The sequence below is a fragment of the Megachile rotundata genome, chromosome 9, assembly GCF_050947335.1.
Source record: "Megachile rotundata isolate GNS110a chromosome 9, iyMegRotu1, whole genome shotgun sequence".
NCBI lineage: Eukaryota > Metazoa > Arthropoda > Insecta > Hymenoptera > Megachilidae > Megachile > Megachile rotundata.
The window spans coordinates 2,909,887-2,931,627 of record NC_134991.1 but is presented as its reverse complement, the minus strand read 5'-3'; the positions used below and the strand labels follow the sequence as shown (position 1 = coordinate 2,931,627).

Below are 21,741 nucleotides of genomic sequence, written 5' to 3'. Positions count from 1 at the left end.
TAAAAAAATTGCGTATGTATTATCCTTACGTATATACATATAAGTAAATGGTAATTAATTAGATATATATAATTATATAAATCATAATTCATAATGGTGAAGCTACTAATAAATTAAAAGATGTTTGTTTGAAGAAAAGGTGAAGGAAAATAATCTTAAAATATTACATATATTTTTTACAAATAATAGATTAAAAATGATAATAATCTTATATTTATCAAATATTATAGTTTTAAATATGTTGAAAATTATAATAATTATTATAAAAATAAGTAATGATTGGTTACGTGTAATGAATAATGTATACTAATAATTACCATTATAATAATAAAATAAGTAACTAAAATATACATATAAATAGAAATAAAATATTTACAATTATATCATTATAATATCATTAAAATATTCATAATCTATTACGGTAAAATATATTCCATTAGATAAATAAAAAGATTCAAATAAATTATGTTATATCACCAATAACATTTTCGACGAACTAAACTATAATTTTTATTACACAAAATTCTTTTGTTATTTTTGCACTTAAATTAAACTAAACGTTGTGAAAATCGATAATCAGGTGTTAAACGATCTAGACTTCAAAATTGCAACAAACAGTATAAATTTACATGAAGACTATACATATACACACATGTGGATTATGTTTTTGTATACGTGATAATAGCGACATCAACACTTCAGTTGATTTTCTGTAGGTACAATTTTGAGCTACAAGGCGAAATACAGCAGTGTGGTGGCCCTAATCAGTACGACAAGCTACTTTTTTTACCTGAACCTGACTATGTATTCATACATACATTCCTTACAAAGGAGTACTATGTCAGTTTTATTTTTTACAACTATATTCCACCAACTGACACTTCTATAACTTTTACAGATAATAATTATTGTAATACAGCGTTATTATCAATTTTTTTGTCAACTGTCACTCAAAGGATTCTTTGATAAATTATCAGTAAAGAAAAAATAATTTTTTTGTAAGGGTAAAAGTTCGCGTAATTGTTTTGTAGGCCATTACCTTTTTATTTTATATTCAAAAAATATTGAAATTCGTGCTGGAGCTGATGCTCTCTGCTTAACCGGCTATATCTTTTATTTGGAAACGTATTCGTTTAAGAATTTGGATATACTAAAAGACATTCTCAAATGACACAAGTTTTTAATACGTGCAACAACTCTAATTCAAGTTTTGAATGCTATAATTTTGTTAGTAATAGTATTAATATATAAAAATATATATACATTTATTTTATAATTAAAATAAAAATTATATCGTGCCTTGTTTTTTAAAAAAGAATTTGGTACTCATGATATCCACATCCCGGTTCAGTTTATAAAAAAAGAACGTTGTTACACAAACCTTTAATAATCAACCTTTACTACGGTATTTTCAAGAATTGAAAAATTGTTTCTTCTCTTTAAACATTTATGTACGTTCAAACAGCAGCATCTTTTTCTTCCAACTTCATCTATATACAGCTATTATGAGAAAAGTCGGAATCTTTTGCGAGAAATTAGAAAAGATCACGTTAAATAGCAGTCGTTCCTATTTAAACTAACTTCTATGATTGACTATCTTCTCATTTCGAATGATTTCAATAGTTATGCGATCATAAGTCCTTTGCCTTTCACGAAAAAGTGAACATCGATTCAAATGAATTTACTTTTGGAACAAAACCCTGTTAATTGCAACTTGAGTTTCACTAATATATGTAACACAAATATTCACATAGAAGTTGTAGGCCGATATCAAACCATTTACTATTAGATACGGAAAAAAATAAATCCACATTAAGATCCGTATTTGCGATACATGAAATACCAGAGCATTTAATTATGAATAACACGTCATATTGTAAATATTAGCAATTCAAAATTCTCAATATTATTAGCAATTCAGAATAGTGACGAGTAACTTCATTGTATATATTAATTAAAATAAAAAAACCATTGGACAACATATTTATATATTCTAGTAAAATAAAAATCATAGAGCTTAGAATATACGTTTATTTAATTATATGTTGGACTACCATATTTTGTGCAAACATTAACCTAGAATTAGTACAAAATAAAAACATAAAGATCATCGAAGAGCATGCATGAAGTTTTCAAAGAGGAAAACTTTAAAAGATTGTTGCCCGTAACTTTTTAAATATGTAATTGGTAGTTGTAGAGCAAGAATGGTTGTGCGACGTGGCCATAAAACACTAGTGTAAAACAATTATTCCAATCTTCAAGGAAGCTTTTGCGTAATGCGAATAATAACCTTTATATTATGTTGTTTGCGTTTCAAGTTTCAGGGTATAATTACATACACAGCGAATTGACTGGCCTCTAATTTTTTCAGTAAGTTATTTAAAATGCAAGGCAGTGACATTTAGTTTGTTAATCATAGGTACACGTTCCATGCAAATCTGAAAGAATACCTTTAAAATAACAAATCGATTAAGATGTTACAGTTATTGATGCTATTATAAGTTTTCTATATGAATTAAATAATTCACAAAGAAGTTTCAGATTAAATCCAATTAACTATGAAATGCAATTACCGCGTTTGTAATATCTTCTTCAAAGCATACCGTTTATATCGCACTAATGGTTTTAATAAATTTACAGTCAACATCATAATTAAAACGTTAACTCTAATGTAGTACTTATATTTAATAATTATGATAATTAACTATACCTAACAGCGTTTATGGGATTAATATTTTATCGTTAACTTATCTAAAATGACAAATATACTACTTATTTAATACCATCAACACAAAATTTTCTGTATACAAAAATGAGTGTGGATATCTAATATTCGAACTAAATCCTGCAAATGATGCTAATATGAATAAAAGTTCCAAATTTCGTTTAAAATAAAATAAAAATTACTTAATATACTTAAGAATTTTTAATTCTTCTAATTCAATCTTTTTGGAGAACTTTCACTTTGGAGAACTAATTGGTTTAATTTTTTTGAATATTATTCACATTAAATTGGTTTGACGTTAATTGTATTAATTAATCAAGTTTCAGAATTTTTCATTCTTACTGTCCGATACGTTTATGAACTCGGTGCGAATACTGTGAAAAAAGAATTAGCATCGTGTCTACTTAATTTCTTTGCAAATTATTCATATTCCTTAAAATAAGTTGGACGATAAGAATGAAAGGTTCTTAAGTTTCATTGATTAATTAAATAAATCAATCAACATCAAATCACCAAACAAATTATGAACGAATTACCGTCACTTCATTACATTACGCGAAAGCACATACATTCATTTTCCAGCTCATGTTGCACTGGCATAATTAACAACATTATTGCGAATAAGTAACGATGAGCATCAGTAACGTTGACTCGTCACGCATTGTGCAAACGCTCTACTTGCTTCCTAGTTTCTCTTTCGACGCGAAGCGACGCAGTCTACCGTTTATGGATAACTGCAACACGTTATTTGTACCATAAGCTTGGTGATGGTTAGGCACCTGGTATCGTGTAAGAAACCTAACGTTTAAAGTATCTGAAGAACGTTTCCTGTCATCGTCATTGGGGATGCCATTCGTGAGATACTTTCGACGAATGCGTAGATATGTAGGTAAGGGTACGTTTTCACATAACAAAACAGATTATCATTTTTATTACCGTGACATTATTTTAGATGCTTTGATGCAATTTGATCTCGTGCGATGCAGAAGATCTGAAAGACCTGAGGACAGCGACAACTTGTTAATCCTACTATGACCTTGCAGTGTACGTTTAAGATCAACGGCAGTATCAAAGAAAAATGAGCATAGTAAGACAATAGCAATTACGAAAAATATATTACATTTATGTACTGTCAACAATTATCGGATCAGCAACAAAAAATGAGTCTGCCACATCACTAATATTCATTTCACTGTCAAGTCACACAACGTGTGTAGCGGTAAGATGAGTTCAATGAAGTAATTTATAATCGTCCGACAGGTATTCATTTGTCACATTCTTAAAGATAGTATCACTCTTCATTTGGCCACTTTTCTGAATAATTAATACTCAATTATTAAAATTCTTTGAAGCACCAATGAATGTATCATACATTCCGTTTGTCATATCGTGCATTCCAGGTGTCCAATAAACAATTTAATTCATATCGCATTTGTAGTCCATAAAGTCGTAATCGTTTTTATCATTTAATTAAAAGACAATCAAGATGATATATTATATAACTTTTCATTGACGACTTATAATAGAATGCTTGTTTTAAAGGCTTTTAGTGCTGCACAAACATCTTTTCGTGCGTAATCTTTTTTCTTTTCCTTTTTCTTCGGTATTCTAAAGAATTTATGTGACTCTGCAGTATCATACAAATGATTACAAGTATATTGTTAAACTTTGTTAATATTATGACGAGTGAATGTTGATATTATGTCGATATTATGACAAGTTTAAGAAAAAGAAAAGTTATATTTTTGTATACTTATTATTGACGTAAATAAATAAAACACAAAATGTACTTATTTTAATACGATAAATATTAACATTGTAATAAAGGCATGGAAAGTCGACTAATAATTTAGTTTCACGTAAAATCTACGCATCTGAAATTATACATATATAATAGTAATGGCGTTCAATAACTGGTCAATGTCACGTTATCATGTACCTACTAGTAAAAAACAATATTTTAATTTCAATATTGATTCAATATTAATAACAAGTAAGATTAATTTGAATTCTCTATTATTTAGTAAATCTAAAATAATTTTACTATTTAAAAAATTACATAACATTAACCAAGTGCAGTTTATATGAAAGTACTCTCTCACTTGACTCATTATGAAACAAGTTTAAAAACATCGAATCTTGCAGTAATATACAATAATACTTTTATGTAATACGCGCATTAAATTATAGAATCATGTAATTACACCTATGTAGAACAAATATATTTTGCTATTACTGTTTGATTGGAATAAACGGTCAAAATGAACAGAAATGATATTATTAATAAAATTCCCACTCAGTTGCATATTACCGGGACTTGTTTGAGCACTATAACATTCATCTTATGTTGTTCGTTGAAGGATTCATAAATACAGCCGACCCACGTGTGTTTTTAAAATACAATGCTTTCATTATAATGGCGACACGGTGAAAAGTGGATGCACAGAGGTTGGTTCCATCCAACCAGTGTCCTTGCATTCTTGACGATCGCCGTCCCAAATGCCAGGCCGTTCCTCCTTCTTTTCTTTCGCCTTCACGGAGGTGAGCCTCAAACCCTGAATGCAATGCAGCTACGTTTATTGGAATGTGATTCTGATACGGGGTCAGCAGATGCTTCCAGTAACCTTTACTTGCAACCTCGTGCTAGGTTAAACTGCACGACTGTAGTCACGTGCGAAGTTACACTCCACACCGTGTTCTAGTGATCGTGGCACAACTCTAAAAGGTCTTCTCACGTAAATAATGCGACAATAACAAATGAAAATTTGTTTATATCTAGCTTTTTCCTCTGAAAATTATTGCTGTTAATTTTTCGCTACGTTAGTAACAATTTGTTTATAATAACCGGAAATAATAATTTCACTATCTTTTTCGTGAATTAAACAAGTAATGATAATTTACGAAATTAATGCATTGTTGCATTTTGTTACAGATATGCTACGTAAAGTGCAGCATAGTCTGTTATTAAAATTTTGTATATTATTAAATGTAATTATGTTATAAATATAAAAATTATAAAAAATATTTCTTACGTTTCGTACCTATAACTTTTGTATCGTGCATTAACAAAATATTTTTGTTAAAAATTTTGTAGGGAAAAATTTTGTAATAAAATGTAGTTGCTTATTGTTCTTTTACCATTTGTATTATTTGTGAGAATTTAAAAATGCAATTTTGTTAGAGTTGAGAAAGTCATGCAACAATGAGTTATTAAATGTAATTATTAACACCACTACAATGTATCATTAGTTAGTAGGGGAAACTGACAAATGTATACTGGAATATACAATTGATACAATACGTCTATGCACACTAATATTAACAGTCACAATTGAACCATTTTCGTCTTCATGAGAAACGTACTTATACCATTATAAAAGGAAGTCTTATATACTTATGTTGATTTCTCAACCCGTCTAGAGACATTATGTAGAATTTTATGTCCTAAATTATATTGACGTTTTACTCCATCATTTGATGACAAAATAATTATGTTTTGGTAGAGCAAAAGTTGCAATTTTATGTTGAAAGAAACTTTCTGGTATGCTCCGCTTCCCTCCCTGAATTAACGGCGAGTGAATATTGTATGTAAAAAAAATGGATCTGATTTTGCTGAACGAATAATGTAACACTTTTGAATGCTTGCTGACTTTTATTTCACTTCTGTTTTACTATCTTTTTTGGCATATTTTGCCATATTTAAACCCTCTGTTCTTCCTTTCATTGGGTCCTTGGCATGGAACATTTTTAAAAAGGGAGCAGGGTTTCCTGAGTAGAGAAGGACGGTGGAACATAGGAAATTCTCAGTTTTTCAAAGAATCCGTAACATGATTCCTTGAAGATCTGGAACCGTTACTCTCCAGGCCCAAGTTACCATTCAACCTTTTGGTCTTCGAGGTTTATGGTATGGCATGACCTGTGCCGCTGAACCCAAAAACTCTACCAATGAATACATCAATAAACAAATTAACAAAGAATTTAAATTGTTGCGTACCATCCTAGTGCTGGCACACCGATGGTACGCATACTAACAATAAGTGGAAGGTTTTCAACAACGGTAACGTTCCTTCGCCACGTCGTAAAAATCTTCTCAAAATTTCTGTGTTTTATATTATTTAAGTTTGTTACGCCATAACAAATTACGTTTTATTACTCCATCTATATTTATCTATTTATAGGAATTCTTTCATCCTTATAAAATGGCTGTAATAGTATTAAAAAAATAAATCATAATGAAATATCAGGAGCCTTTTTTGATAAAGCTTATACTACATTACTGACTGTTGCTGATAACGTAAAACACAATGCAAATATGTATGAAATAAATATAACAACTTTGTTAAGGTATATTAATAAAAAAGTGTAAGGATCTTAATATAAACATAGACTGTTCAAATTTAGTCAAATTTTAAGTAATAATTTAGAACATAAGCTGCAAGAATGCATACCTCAAAAATTTAGTACAACTTTATCTTGAAGGATACAAAAATACTAATAATCATTAGAAGATACTATGCTATTCTTGTATACTACTATTCTTGAAATTACAATTAGATATTTTTCTCATGTATTAATATGCTCCAGAATAGTATCAACAATATTATAACATTTGATTTTAATACATTAATTAATCATATTTTAATATATAATTATTGTATTAAGTATAATTACTTAAATCAAAAATTGTAAAAACTAACAACTGTGATATGTATTAACTTTTCTCACTTCCTTTGTACATTATAACATTTCAACATCATGAAAGATATTTTATTAATTTATTCAAATTAATTATTCCCCTTTATGTTATTAAAATTTGTTTGTTATATTCAATTGTAATTTAAATTTATAGTATAAAGAACAAACTTTTGTTTGAAAAATACTTTGAACAGTTTTCAATTTGAAACTTCTAATTTGCATACATTATGTTGTGTCTAATTATGCTTTCAGAATTATTTCAAGTGTCATCGAGATATTTTAGAAAAAAAATATTTTAAATACGTATACTTTTATTTTTGTGCGAAAAAATTAAATTATAATGAAAATTGTAATGTTTCAATATGAAAAATATAAATTCCCTATTTTTTCCCTTCTGGATAGCAGAAGTTAAACTTATCATCTTTGATAAAGGATAATTTATTAAAAGTACTTTGATTCTATTGACAGAAAATATATACCAAAAAAAACACAAAAAATAAATCATAATGCAAATAATCAAATACCATTAATTATAAGGTAATTACTTCACTAAAAAATGCATTAAAAAGTAATACAATAAGATACATAAAAGTATACAATTTTTTTAACGTAGCTAGTTAGAGTTACATTATTTACTTAACCATGACGGCAATAAAAACAAATACAAATATATGTTACAATTACAATCAATATATTATATATTCAAGTAACAAGTGACTTTTTACAAATATGCGTCAAACACGAGCTTAATTAGTCTAACAATATTATTGATATTTGATATAGTGGCAAGCTACAATATATGAACCTATAAGTAATATTAACAGGATGTACATCTTATTTCTAGAGTAAAAGGCGGGTAGGTATTTAAGTATATGTACAATTGAGTATTCTACGTTTTAGGTCTCTGTTAACGGTTGGATAAAAACCTTGATTTCGATTTAAGCAACATTATATTTTGTTGACGTTGGACTTTTATGTAATTGACATTGTGAATAAAAAAGACAGCGTAACAAAATATTAAACGATCGCATTTTTTTAACAATGTTAGGTTTAAATGATGTTTAAGTGTTCAATTTTTAATTTCAGACACATGTATCATTGTTAAAAAATAATATTATAACATTATAATTAAAGCATTTATTCCAGCGTTTGAAGCAACAAAGTGTGGAACTTTTTGTTTGAGTACAATAATTTGACCACCCACTATATTTCTATGGAAGCAATAAGGAGTTTATCATTGTACTTGAAACAGATCTATCTCGAACAGCTGGTTTAATAGACATCAACAAATAACTCTACATCGTTAGTACTGCCAATGATTGACTGATTAACGAGATACTAAACGACTGGTTCATAACGAAGAATTGCACGTAACGAAGATACGTGAATTACCTGTCAATGATAATACACTTCTACAAATATGAAGCTCTTCTTGTAAGAATAATCACGGTGACAAAAAAAGAAGAATGAGACCTGTAGTTCTAGAAATGACAAATGGGAAATACGTGGCAAGAGTACAAATCGGATCGAAGATGTAACGAGTTCAGTGATTCGCACAAACATTAAATTATATACCGATTTATTTTACTGGTCGCACAATAAATGAAGTATTATGTAAAAGGTGAGTTATTATTCGAGACGTTATTCAAATCTTTTCAATCGCAAACGTGATTTTAATCGTCGGTTGAATTAAAGTTTCTAGAACATCAACTTTTTATGCACGTAATGAAGAAATGATTATAGGTAAGATGTATATTTACTACGAACATTTGTAGCGCTCGTTTTATAGATGCGCTGTTACGGACTTGTCTACACAGTTTATAATTAAAAAACATTAATTTCGTAATATATTCAATAAGTATCTATGTGTTATATTTTACGTACATAAATTTTCCAAATGATATTTTGCGAAATTCTTCAGTTCCGTAAAGTGAAATTTAGAACTTTTAATTAAAGGGTCTGCAGAAGAAGAGTGAAATAATATTTTGTCTGAACACAGTGCTATTGAAGTATCGTATTGTAAAAATTCGAAAAGGATGAATGATGTTAACGCTCGTGATTGAAATAAATTCGTTCGAGCTTTGTTGAATATTGCACGTGGTGTGCCGACTAAATTCGTGTTTATTTTAAAGTAAATAACTATTTCCTTACTCGAAGGACCACTCCAAAACTTGGAGACTATACAAACTAATACAAGATGTTGCTATGTCGAATATTGAGAAGCGAATGACATTTTTCTTATGAACATGAAGGTACGTTACACGCTTACAGTTTTTACATGGTGAGGGTGAGGGAAAAATACTTAATTTCTATTGGCTGTACAAATGGGGTGGAAATGGAGGCTTGTGACGTATGAAGAACATGGGTTTTTCCCAAAAAATGACCATAGCAAGTAATAAAACCAAGCAGTACCTCGACATGAATAGAAAATGAAAATAACGGACTCTACTGTTAAGCTTAAGGTTCTGGCAATCAGATGTAAGGCAATAAACTAAAATACTCGATACAATGTAACGACTCCTTGGGTGTTATTGCTGCTATAGGTAAAGAAATTAACCGAAGGTCTGACCCTTCGCTATGGAACTAAATTCTAAAAATTTAATAACGGGCCTAAACATACCGCCCACCTTGAACGACTCGCGTTCAACAAAACCAATTGTCGTTTCCTAGTTCGTGCGGTCAAAATTATTAAAATGATTAAATTAATAATTAGTTGTTATAATACTGGAGACATTTTACACTAAGTCGAAATCTATATACAGTTAACAATAGAGAACTATGAATACATTTTTACATTAACGATTGATTATACGTAAATTGGATTATACGCAATATACATTAAAACTGGTTGTCCTTAAGCAGAGTTTTCTGCGTTTGGTAACAAACAAATTTTAGTTACGGATCTTTTAGTGAGTCCGTCTATTGTCTTTAGTGTTACCACTCGGGTTATGTCGTCGAGTCCATGATGGAGCTCAGTGATTCTACCCAGACGCCATCTCATTGGTGGGATGTTGTCTTCCTTGATTAAGACTAGGGCTCCGATTTTGACATCTCCAGAAGGATCCAGTTTCCATTTGTGTCGTTGTTGTAACTCATGAAGGTACTCTTGGTGCCATCGTTTCCAAAAATGTTGCACCATCTGCTGAATGAGCTGGAACCTGTTCAATCTATTTTGGTTTATATGGGTTACATCAGGTTGAGGGAGTGTCGTTAGCGCATCGCCGATTAGAAAGTGACCTGGTGTTAAAGGTGTAAGATCAGTTGGATCACTGGATAGAGGATGTAAAGGACGGGAATTTAAGCAAGCTTCAATTTGCGTAAGGGTCGTATATAATTCCTCGTACGTTAGACGTTGGTCACCAATAACTCTCCGTTTTTACTTGTTTCACACCTCCCTCCCACAATCCACCAAAATGTGGCGCATATGGCGGTATTAGGTGCCATTCTATGCCTTCTTGTGCTAAAGTACTCTGAATTTTAGAGTTGTGATCCGCGCTATTGATTAAAATTCCTAATTCCCTTAATTGATTTTTTGCACCAATAAAATTTTTCCCATTGTCTGAGTGGATCGAGTTGCATCGGCCACGGCGAGATATAAAACGGTAGAGACAATTGAGAAAGGCGTCGGTCGACAGGTCAGTAGCAAGTTCTAAATGAATGGCCTTGGTTGAAAAGCAAACAAATAAACATATATAGGTTTTACGCGCTACGCGACCGCGTCCCCTTTCCTGAATTAGTACAGGACCTGCGTAGTCTACTCCGCAGGTAGAAAATGCCCGAGTTGGAGTGACTCTTTCGGCCGGTAGGTCACTCATTTTATGTGAAGTGATAATGGGATTCACGCGAAAGCAATTCATACACTGGCGCACAATTTTTCTGACGGTTCGCCTACCAGACAATATCCAGAATTTGTTTCTCAACGACGCAAGTGTTCGTTGAGATCCTGCATGCAATAATCTGATGTGCTCATGTCTAACGATCAAGGTGGTGAGCGGATGCGATGTAGGAAGAATCATTGGATGTTTCTGTTCGTAATCAATTCTAGCATGTTTTAGTCTTCCGCCCACCCTGATTAACCCAGTTTCATCCACGAAAGGATTTAAACTCGTTAATCGGCCTTTTGAGCATGCCGGTTTATTTTTTAAGAGAGACTTAAGTTCTATAGCAAACTGACTGCGTTGCACAATACCAACTAGAACCTTTTCTGCTTTGAATAATTCTTTAGCAGTTAAGTTACTATTTTGATCGTTGGGAATGCTATCCGAACGAATCTTCCTTCGAAGATTTGCTATGAATCTAATGCAATACGCGGTCACGCGAAGTAACTTTGGATATGAGGAATATCGAGAAACCAAGTCAAATGAATCCATTGTAGAGGCGCCAGAGGCGGCGACTAGTACCGTCTTAGTTTGCCTTGTTTCGGGTACGGATTCCGCTACAGGCTCAGAAGAAGGCCATTTGTGTGATTCTTGCGACAACCATAAAGGCCCGTGCCACCATAAGGAGCTATTTTTAATTGAAGAAAGAGTGACTCCGCGCGATAACAAATCAGCTGGATTTTCACAGGACATTACATGCTTCCAATTATTAGATGATGTAAGCTGCTGAATTTCGGAGACTCTATTTGCAACGAACGTTTTCCATCGACATGATTCACTTCTAATCCATGCTAAAGTTATGGTGGAATCGGTCCAATAATACTCGCACAATTTGGGAATGTTTAATGCCTTTTTGGCCTTATTTGCTAATATTGCTAATAAAAGAGCGCCGCACAACTCTAGGCGGGGCAAACTCGTGGCCTTTAAAGGTGCAACACGTGACTTAGCGCATAATAATTGGGTTTGCCAAGACCCCGTGTCCGTGCGGATGCGCAGGTAGACTGCAGCCCCGTACGCTTTTTCGGAAGCGTCCGAGAATCCATGTAACTCTATTGTCTGTTTGATATTCCCTACTATTCGACGCGGAATTGCTAATGAAACAAGATCACGCAATTCGTTTCGAAAGCTATCCCAGCGCGTATGAATGTCTTGTGGTAAACTTTCATCCCAGCTAACTTGAAGTTGCCAAAGTTCCTGCATTAATAATTTAGCCTTAACAATCACAGGACCAATAAGACCGAGGGGATCAAAAATTTGTGATATTTCTGACAAAACACTGCGTTTTGTGATTTTGCCTAATCGAGAACCTACAAGTGAATACCGCAATTCATCTAACTCAACTGACCACAATAAACCTAGAACTTTGGATTCTTTATCAACCGGCCTAATCTCAACTTGGCAAATTGAACTATCCTGGTCACGACTAACTACTCTCGAATCATTACTAGCCCATTTGCGAAGGTGAAATCCAGCCCGCGCTAAGACCGATGTCAGTGATTGACGTAATTCGATGGCTTCTTCGACACTATCGGATCCTGACAGTAAGTCGTCAACATAAAAATCACTAGAGATTATTTTACTAACAGAAGGAAGTGATTGCGCATGGTCCTCTGCGATTTGTTTAAGAGCTCGCGTAGCTAAAAAGGAAGAGGATGCTGTGCCATACGTGACCGTATTCAATTCGTAAGTGTTTATGGGTTTGTCCTCGCTATCCCGCCACAATATTCGTTGATATCGACGATCTTCTATCCGAACTAGAACCTGCCTATACATCTTTTCAATGTCTGCAGAGATTACAACGCGGTGTTTCCTAAATCTAATTAAAATACTAATGAGATCACTCTGTACCATCGGACCTACAAATTGCGCGTCATTTATGGAAATTCCGGTTGAGGTCTTCGCGGAACCGTCGAATACAACACGAATTTTGGTAGTTGTGCTAGACTCTTTGAAAACAGCGTGGTGAGGTAAATAGTACAATGATTTGGATTCTGTAGGATGTTCATTACTAATTAGTGACATGTGATTTAAAGCTTCATATTCATGCATGAATTCTATATATTGTTTTTTAAGATCAGAGTTTCTTCTAAATTTTGCTTCTAAATTGAGGAACCGCCTTTCCGCCTGTGAGAATGACTCCCCTAATTTGGCTAACTGGTCATTAAAAGGTATAGCTACTACAAACCGACCATCATGATCGCGCACGGTCGTGCTTGTAAAATGTTCTTCGCAGGTATCTATATGAACTATTGGAATAGACGATTCAGGATGGGTAACCTCTTCTATTTCCCAGAAATTAGACAATGACCTATGTAATTGGGAATTTGTAATCGCATGGCACGTTACGTTGTTGCGTTTAGACTCGCTCGGCCAGTTAAAAGTTCCACCTAGCACCCACCCAAGACGCGTTTTTTGCCAAACTAAGTCCCCTGATCCTAATTTATGTTGTCCTATACATAATAACTTCCAGAATAGACCAGCACCGATTAATAGATCAATTCGACCTGGCTGTTGGAAATTAGGATCTGCAAGAATGATGCCTGCAGGAATTTCAATGTGACTTCTATTTAGCGGAATGTTAGGCATTTCCTCTGTTATATTTTTAATGACAAGACAAGACATTTGCGATTGAAAGTTATTACACTGCGATATTATTGATATGCAAGTTTTCGATCGGATAGGATTGGCCGTTCTACCTAGACCACCGACAGTCGTATCAAATTCAAACCGTGGAAGGTTTAATCTATTACAAAATTCCTCCGTAATGAAATTTGCTTGTGATCCTACATCAAGCAAGGCGCGACATTCATGATTATTGCCATGTTTATCTTGAACATAAACTATCGCGGTCGACAAAACAGTGTATTCTGCATGAGAAAATGCAGAATTTGAGACGCAAGCTTGAACGATATGTGATTGGGAAGTTTCCTGATTAGAGTTCGCGAGATTGACTACTACGTCCGTGCTATCTCTATGCAACAATGTGTGGTGCTTCTTTCCACACTTTCTACAATTAGAGCGAGTACAATTTTTTATGCTATGTCCTAATTGTAGGCAGTTGAAACAGCATTGCAAGCGTTTGACTGCTTCATGCCGTTCGGAATGGGTCATGGCAGCTAGTTTATTGCAATGCTGAAGGGCATGTTCAGCATGGCACAAAGGGCAAGGATGTTTATTTGACGCAAGATATACTGATAGCATATGACGTTGTCGATTGTCCCCTTGCTTAGCCTGATTCACCGACGGCGCGCTACCTGAGTGAGGCTTGTCGAATTGTTTTCGTGTAAGGTATTGTGCACGTTGCTCAATAAATTTTGAAAATTCGCGAAATGTAGGTCTTGTAGGCAATTCCATTGTACGTTTTTCCCAATCATCTAAGGTTGCGGAATCAATACGCTTAGCTAAATGTAAACTAATAAAGACGTCCCATACTTCGGTTGAACTCATGAACGATTTTAAAGCGTTCACATGGTTTGTAGCAGTATCTATAAAACGACTAAGTGCTTCGCCATTTTGTTTTTTAACTGGCGCAATTTCTAATAAAGCATTGGCGTGATGATGAGCCAGCGCTTTAGGATCTTCATAACGTTCCTTTAACCTAGACCAAGCTAACTTATAATTGTTTTCCGAAACACCCAATGATTCTATCATTCGCGCTGCGCTGCCTTTCAATGCCGAAGTTAAATAATTGAAGCGATCAATATCCGTTAATCTTTCACAATTGTGCACCAATGACATGAAAGTATCGCGAAAACGAATCCACTGACTAAAATCACCATCAAAGGTCGGCAAATTTATCACTAGAAGACGCGGCGCGGATTGTACATCAAAAGGTGAGGGAGTCCCACTCGTACTAGGTGAGGGCTCAGATTGTTGTGGCCCTTTAACATTAGCTATATGTTTTTCCGCAATCGACATGATGCTGAAATATGCACTTTCAAAGCTCTCGCGCTCATCTAACTGCGTTTGTTCTGTTTGCTCGTCTAAATCTAAAGATTCTATTTGCGATTGAACTTTATCAAATTTCTGAAACAAGTCCTCATGAGCATGTAGGCGTTTCTCAAATGCTACAATATCCGTACTACTATCGAACGCATTTACAAATTTCTTAAGGAGAGTTAATTTGGTTTTGATTGCCCGACGTTCGGCAACAAAAGCCTTCAATTGAGGATCCATGATATACGAATTACGAAATTGAAACTAAGGAAGGACTTACGATTGAAAGATGGGACTAATCAGCGATGCTGGCTCCCAGTTGTGCGACTAAGGTCCTTGATGATGCAGTCCGATGCTGGATGCTGCAATCCGATGCTAAATGCTGCAACTCCGATGTTGGATGCTGCAACTCCAATGTTGGATGCTGCGACTTCGACGGGTGACAGCTCTTTCAAGTATACTAGGTTGCTGTGATGCGTTTTAAGGACAGCCCACTGAAGATATAATTGAACTGTGGAACACTTGTATCAACAATATCGCGCACAACACTTGTTTCTGCTGCCCGCTGATCTCACAGCCGCCGAAGATTTGGGAAGTGCCTTGCCGTCTGCTTCTATCACGTCCAGAGGGGTGATGTCCTATGATGTGACATGCACTGTCTCCTTCCTGGATGTCCAAACGGTGGGCCTAGCTTCCGTACGAGATGAATTCCTTGATTGCCAAGATGCTGGTATCCGGCTCGAAGGACCAAATGTTAACGCTCGTGATTGAAATAAATTCGTTCGAGCTTTGTTGAATATTGCACGTGGTGTGCCGACTAAATTCGTGTTTATTTTAAAGTAAATAACTATTTCCTTACTCGAAGGACCACTCCAAAACTTGGAGACTATACAAACTAATACAAGATGTTGCTATGTCGAATATTGAGAAGCGAATGACATTTTTCTTATGAACATGAAGGTACGTTACACGCTTACAGTTTTTACATGGTGAGGGTGAGGGAAAAATACTTAATTTCTATTGGCTGTACAAATGGGGTGGAAATGGAGGCTTGTGACGTATGAAGAACATGGGTTTTTCCCAAAAAATGACCATAGCAAGTAATAAAACCAAGCAGTACCTCGACATGAATAGAAAATGAAAATAACGGACTCTACTGTTAAGCTTAAGGTTCTGGCAATCAGATGTAAGGCAATAAACTAAAATACTCGATACAATGTAACGACTCCTTGGGTGTTATTGCTGCTATAGGTAAAGAAATTAACCGAAGGTCTGACCCTTCGCTATGGAACTAAATTCTAAAAATTTAATAACGGGCCTAAACAAATGAAATTAAATAATAATTATTTGTATGACAATTTATATCTACAGTGTGTCTGATTTTAATCTGTAGAAGTAATCAATATAGCACTAAAATTCAAGGCCCATCCCTGCTAATGGAAATAAATTTTTCTTTGAAATATATCCTTCTATATTGCTTTAAGTGTTTTAAGAGATAATAAATGGAAATTGAGACGTTTTATATTTTAAAGAAGTATGACTTGTACATCACCCAACGTAGAATATGACTTTAGTTACTTTAGATAATATTTCCGTTTTAATTTAATTTAATTCTTTATGTATGTAATATATGTACATATACATTGTAACGAGGCATATTTTCATTTAGTTGATTACCTTCTTTTTTTTTTTGGTTATGCCTCGTTACGAGGATCCTCCCGAATTGCCGGCCCCACTCCTCCGCCCAAGTGGACCCCCTCGCCGCTGGGGCAAGTATGAACGAGTGAGCGTGTGTGTGTGTGTTTTTTTTTTCTCTCTTCTTCCCCTTTTTTTTTTACGTTCGAGCGCTTTTTTCTGTATTTTGCGAGCCCCGCTTTTCTCCCCCCCCTTCTGCCTCCAGCCACCAAGAAGGAGCCACCGTTGTCACCGGTCGCGGAGGAACCTCTCCCTGAGCGACGGAGGCGCGGGATGGGCCCACCGAAGAAGACACCGGCTGTCCGGTCGCGGCGCCACCCCGTCATCCTCCGCGGGGGCGACCGGCAGCCGACCACCGGGAAACGCCAGGCCTGGGGACAAGCCACCCCCAACTGCCACCTCGAGAGGGCCCCAGAACCTAGCCATCATCGTGGAATGGCCCATCCTCGACGCCGAAATCCTCGGGGTGGGAGAATACCGCGAACCGGGGAAGAAGATCACGGATCGAGAGAAGCAAGCGAGCTGCCGGGTGATAAGGATCGTGCCGCCAAAGTCCCGCTAACGCCTGTGTCTTTTGTATTTTTTTTTTCTTTTTGCGTCTCAGATTTGTGTGTCAATTTGTTATTTGTAGTGCGTTCCGTTCTTTTATTGCTTATTTCTACTGTTTGTGTGTGTGCCTGTATGGATTTTTCGTCGCCGCCGCCCCAGTGTGGAGTATTTTGGATACACCTGCGCCAAAAAGGTAAGAGATAGGACCCCTGGCCCCAGTGACGAGGACCCTAGAGGCCGCGGACGGTCTACACGACACCGTCCCCTCTAATCTAGTTTTCCGCTGTATTTGGTATTTAGGACCAACGTCCCCTTGTTGTCCACGACCCCTAAGAGGGCGTGTTCCCTCGCGGACGAATACCTCGGTGTTTTTTTTTTGTACTCCTCTATTTTCTCTATCTTTGTACTCGCGCGTACCGTGTGCCCCCGCGCCGCGAAAGCCTCCCTCGCAATTGGCAAGTCGACCCCCTTATTCCTCGACCGTTGCTTGTAACACGTGGGGCCCACGCGAATTCATTTTCTGTTCGGCTTACGTGGCCCACTTGGAAGCCCGAATAAAAGTATTTGTCTTTGATGGATACAAACTCGCGGGTCTTTTACTAATTTTTTTTTCTGACCCCCTCTGATTCCCGCTCCCGACCGAGCAGCCGGAAGGGCGATTTCCGCGGACGAGTGCATTGGCACTGGCGCCCCGTTAAATAAATCGGCCGTGGGTGTGAGCATCGGTGCGTGGAGGGCCGTTTTCCCTAACCGCCCCCACTCTAGGGAACCCCCTTCGGGCTTTTCCCCCACCGATCCGTCACAACATATAATATAAGTCCTTATACAAAATGGTTCACACAACTGCATCAAATTATAATTCTGTTATTAATGTCGATATAGAAAAATAACAAAGAAGTAAAACGAATGGCTTGAAAAATACAACGCTGCTCAAAAGAAATATGGCATAGAATAATTTTAGGCAAAAATTGGCCAAATTTGACTGATGACAACTCCGTGAAAAATCATCGCAAAGTTATGCTCCTTTTTTTTCAATTAGAGCTTGAGATCTCTACTTTAAGACACTGCAGTTTAATTTTAGATTTGATGCATTCCTACCACAATAACATCGTAAATGTGAGGTCATATTTGCAATATTGAAAATTACAAAGTTTGACGAAATGCATGGACTTGCCACATTTTTTTTGGTGCTACTGTTTACAGCAGCATAAAGTCCAAACAAAAAATAACAAAAACAGTTTATTGAATGTGTGTGAATTGAACTATATATGTTTGTGTGTGAATGAGTGTGTAAAGCTTGAATTTTCTAACTACTAGTCTGATCACTAACAAGTTTTAACTAAAGTGTCACTCTAAACTGTGATTCTGCTATACTATCTGTTAACTATTCTGATTACTGTCTGTACTGTTGGATATCTGCCAATTTTCGAGTTTTCTACCTTCGTTAACATCTCTGTTCTCTCTTCCATTGTGCCCTTAGCGTGGTACTTTTCCGGAAGGGGAACAGAAGTTCCTACGGGGGAGGACGGCGTTCCGGGGAGAATCTGGGTTTTTCCCAAATTCCGTGACGTAGCTCCCGGTCTGCGGGAACCGTTACTTTGGAGGCCCAGATCGCCCTCTGACCTTCTAATCTTCGAGGTTTATGACATGGCCTGTGTCACTGAAGCCAAAAACTCTAATGCAGCAATAAATAAATCTGCTAAAAACTACAAATTGTCACGTACCATCGTAGTGCTGGCACGCAGATGGCACGGATACTAAATTATACGTAGGGTTCAAAAGTGACCGCTTTCCCTCGTCATGTCGTAAACCTCATCTATGCGAAACTCTAACAACGCCTTTTTCGCCTTTATTTCGCCTATTTCCAAAACGTCCTACTTTCGCCACGGTTTCTAATCAACAACGCTCCTTTTTTACGTTTGCTTTTTTTAAAAACATGAATCAAGCCCACTCGCTTTACAACGCCTTGAAACGTGGGTAACTCTTATAACAATTCACAACATTTATTACCGACGATTAATTACCGACCTTCGGTCACTTTCTCTTACTTCCCATTCCCACATTATTATACTGTTAACTATATGCTTTTTGTTAATTTTAACAAATTACCATATGGGTGTATAGACTTTCTTTACGAAATTGATAATTTTGGAATTATGTGTGTATTTGGTAACATAAAAATTTGTAATTATGTTAAAAATACATTCATAAGGGAAAATCTTTAAATTATACGCAAAGAACTTATTACTATAATATTTGAAGGTTTTTACCAATATATTATTTTAATTATCATTCTTATTAAAAGGAAATAAACAAGATCACTAATAGGGAAGTAGTCGTTAATGGGTTCATATACCTTATATTGAAACACATTTTTTCATGAATAAATAATCAAACAAGTTTTTAAATCGAATTTAATCAAATAAATCACTTGCCTTACTCATATGTATTTTACACTATTCTGTTTAATTATAAATATATAGAAAAATATTCCTATCACACAGTATATTTTTTTCATTCATTTCACAATGTAGTTGATGAATTACTTATTTTATTTCAATAGTATGCATCACTACATTGCTGGTTTGCATTTCATCATTCGCTTTAAAGATTTATTCTGAGTATGATTCTGCACTAACTCATGGTCATTACACTAGGTCATTAGCTCATGATACGATAAGCAGTCATTTTTAAATTGAATAATGAAATAGATATTTTCTATGAAAATGTGAACTGGTTATCCTAGAAAGCGTACATTTTTCAGTATGGTACCTTTATATCTCCTGAAATGTATTAAAATGTCAATTTATGTAAAAACTCATCTACATTTTTCGAAGAATGTAAAATCAAATTTAAAAAACTATGAAGTAAAGCTTTCATTTTGCGCGTGTCTCAGATGTTTATAGTTTATAAGAAACATGTTCTGCAATAACTGTATGGACAGCCTACTCATTTAAGGCTGATAAATTGATAAATATGAAAGTCTAGCGTTTTACACTGATGTATTTATTAAACAAATGTAACACATTAACAACGAGGAAAATAACAAACATGACGGAAAACAATACACTGAAGAATGCATTAGGAAAGTATAATTTATTAACAATAACTGTTTCACAGTAGTTGTTCGCGCCTGAATGCTCGGATAAGTATAATGATTGAGGTAGGGAAAGGTGATGTTCACAATTGTAAAATGGACTGTATATAAAAGCTTTACTATTAAAACTTAGACGCGTGACTTATTAAGGGTCTGTCCCTTCGAAAATACAAGTTCGAATCCGTAAGTGTCCGACGGTCGGAACACTACCAAGCCTCTGTGGCTGTTGAGAAATTTCTAACGCTTTCCACGAAAATCAGGAATAAGGTAAACCCTTGAAGGTTCCCCTTCCAGAGATGTTAGATATTTTGGCGCTCAAGTGGGGTTGAGAACTTTCCCTATTTTTACCATGTGACAGGCAACTGTGATGTTTTGCACAATTTTCTAATTTCTCTGCCTGCCACATGGTTTACAACACTAACCTCGACCCAAGTCAACCCTGGCCCAACGATGGGCTGACGGTCCTACCATAAATAAACTATTATTTATGGGTCCCTAATAAGTTCTCAACAGTAGTTCAATATCTGAAGTATAAGAAAACATCGTTTCGATATCTATGTTTAGTCTGTTTCAAAATAATGCGCTAAAAAAGGCTGACATAGACATTATAAAATTTTAGTTATACTTTATACGCAATGTTAGTATCAATACCTTTATATGCAATAATTTTAACATTAAGTGTTATTGATGTGTTGTTTCACTTTTACGTACCTATATTTATAATATTCTATAATAATATGTATACAACATTGCACATATAAAAAGCCGTACAAATTGTGCTACCTCTAAATAAAAATGCTCTCTCGATTGTTATATTAGTTTCAACTACCTGATTTCTGTTGCCTAATATTATATATAGTGGAAAATTAATATTTTTTGTTAGTTTTTGTTTGAACTAAATCAAATCAACATTGTGCTATAGAAGATTGGAAAAGTATTATGGAATAACTTAGGCTCACTCTGCTCTCATTTATGTAATTTTTTTCTACTTTTCATGCACTTATTTTTACAAACGTATGTGAATTCCTTATTATTAATACATCATGCTTGTTCGCTAAACGACCTAACAGAACCGCAATCAGAAACATTATCAACATAATCTTATACTAAATGTTATTTATTCGTGTGCCTGAGAAGGCAAATTAATTTTGACTTCCATAGTATGC

The 21,741-nt window shown here is 34.9% G+C and overlaps 1 protein-coding gene across 1 annotated transcript; it reads right to left on the bottom strand.

Moving 5' to 3' along the window:
* Nucleotides 1-10,274: 10,274 nt before the first annotated feature.
* LOC143265174 (uncharacterized) lies at nt 10,275-15,474 on the bottom strand. Its single transcript, XM_076535655.1, has 2 exons — nt 10,812-15,474; nt 10,275-10,726 (listed from the first exon to the last, which is right to left on the bottom strand). Exons 1-2 carry the CDS (start codon nt 15,472-15,474, stop codon nt 10,275-10,277), a joined length of 5,115 nt encoding a protein of 1,704 aa, XP_076391770.1.
* Between the last annotated feature and the right edge of the window lie 6,267 nt (nt 15,475-21,741).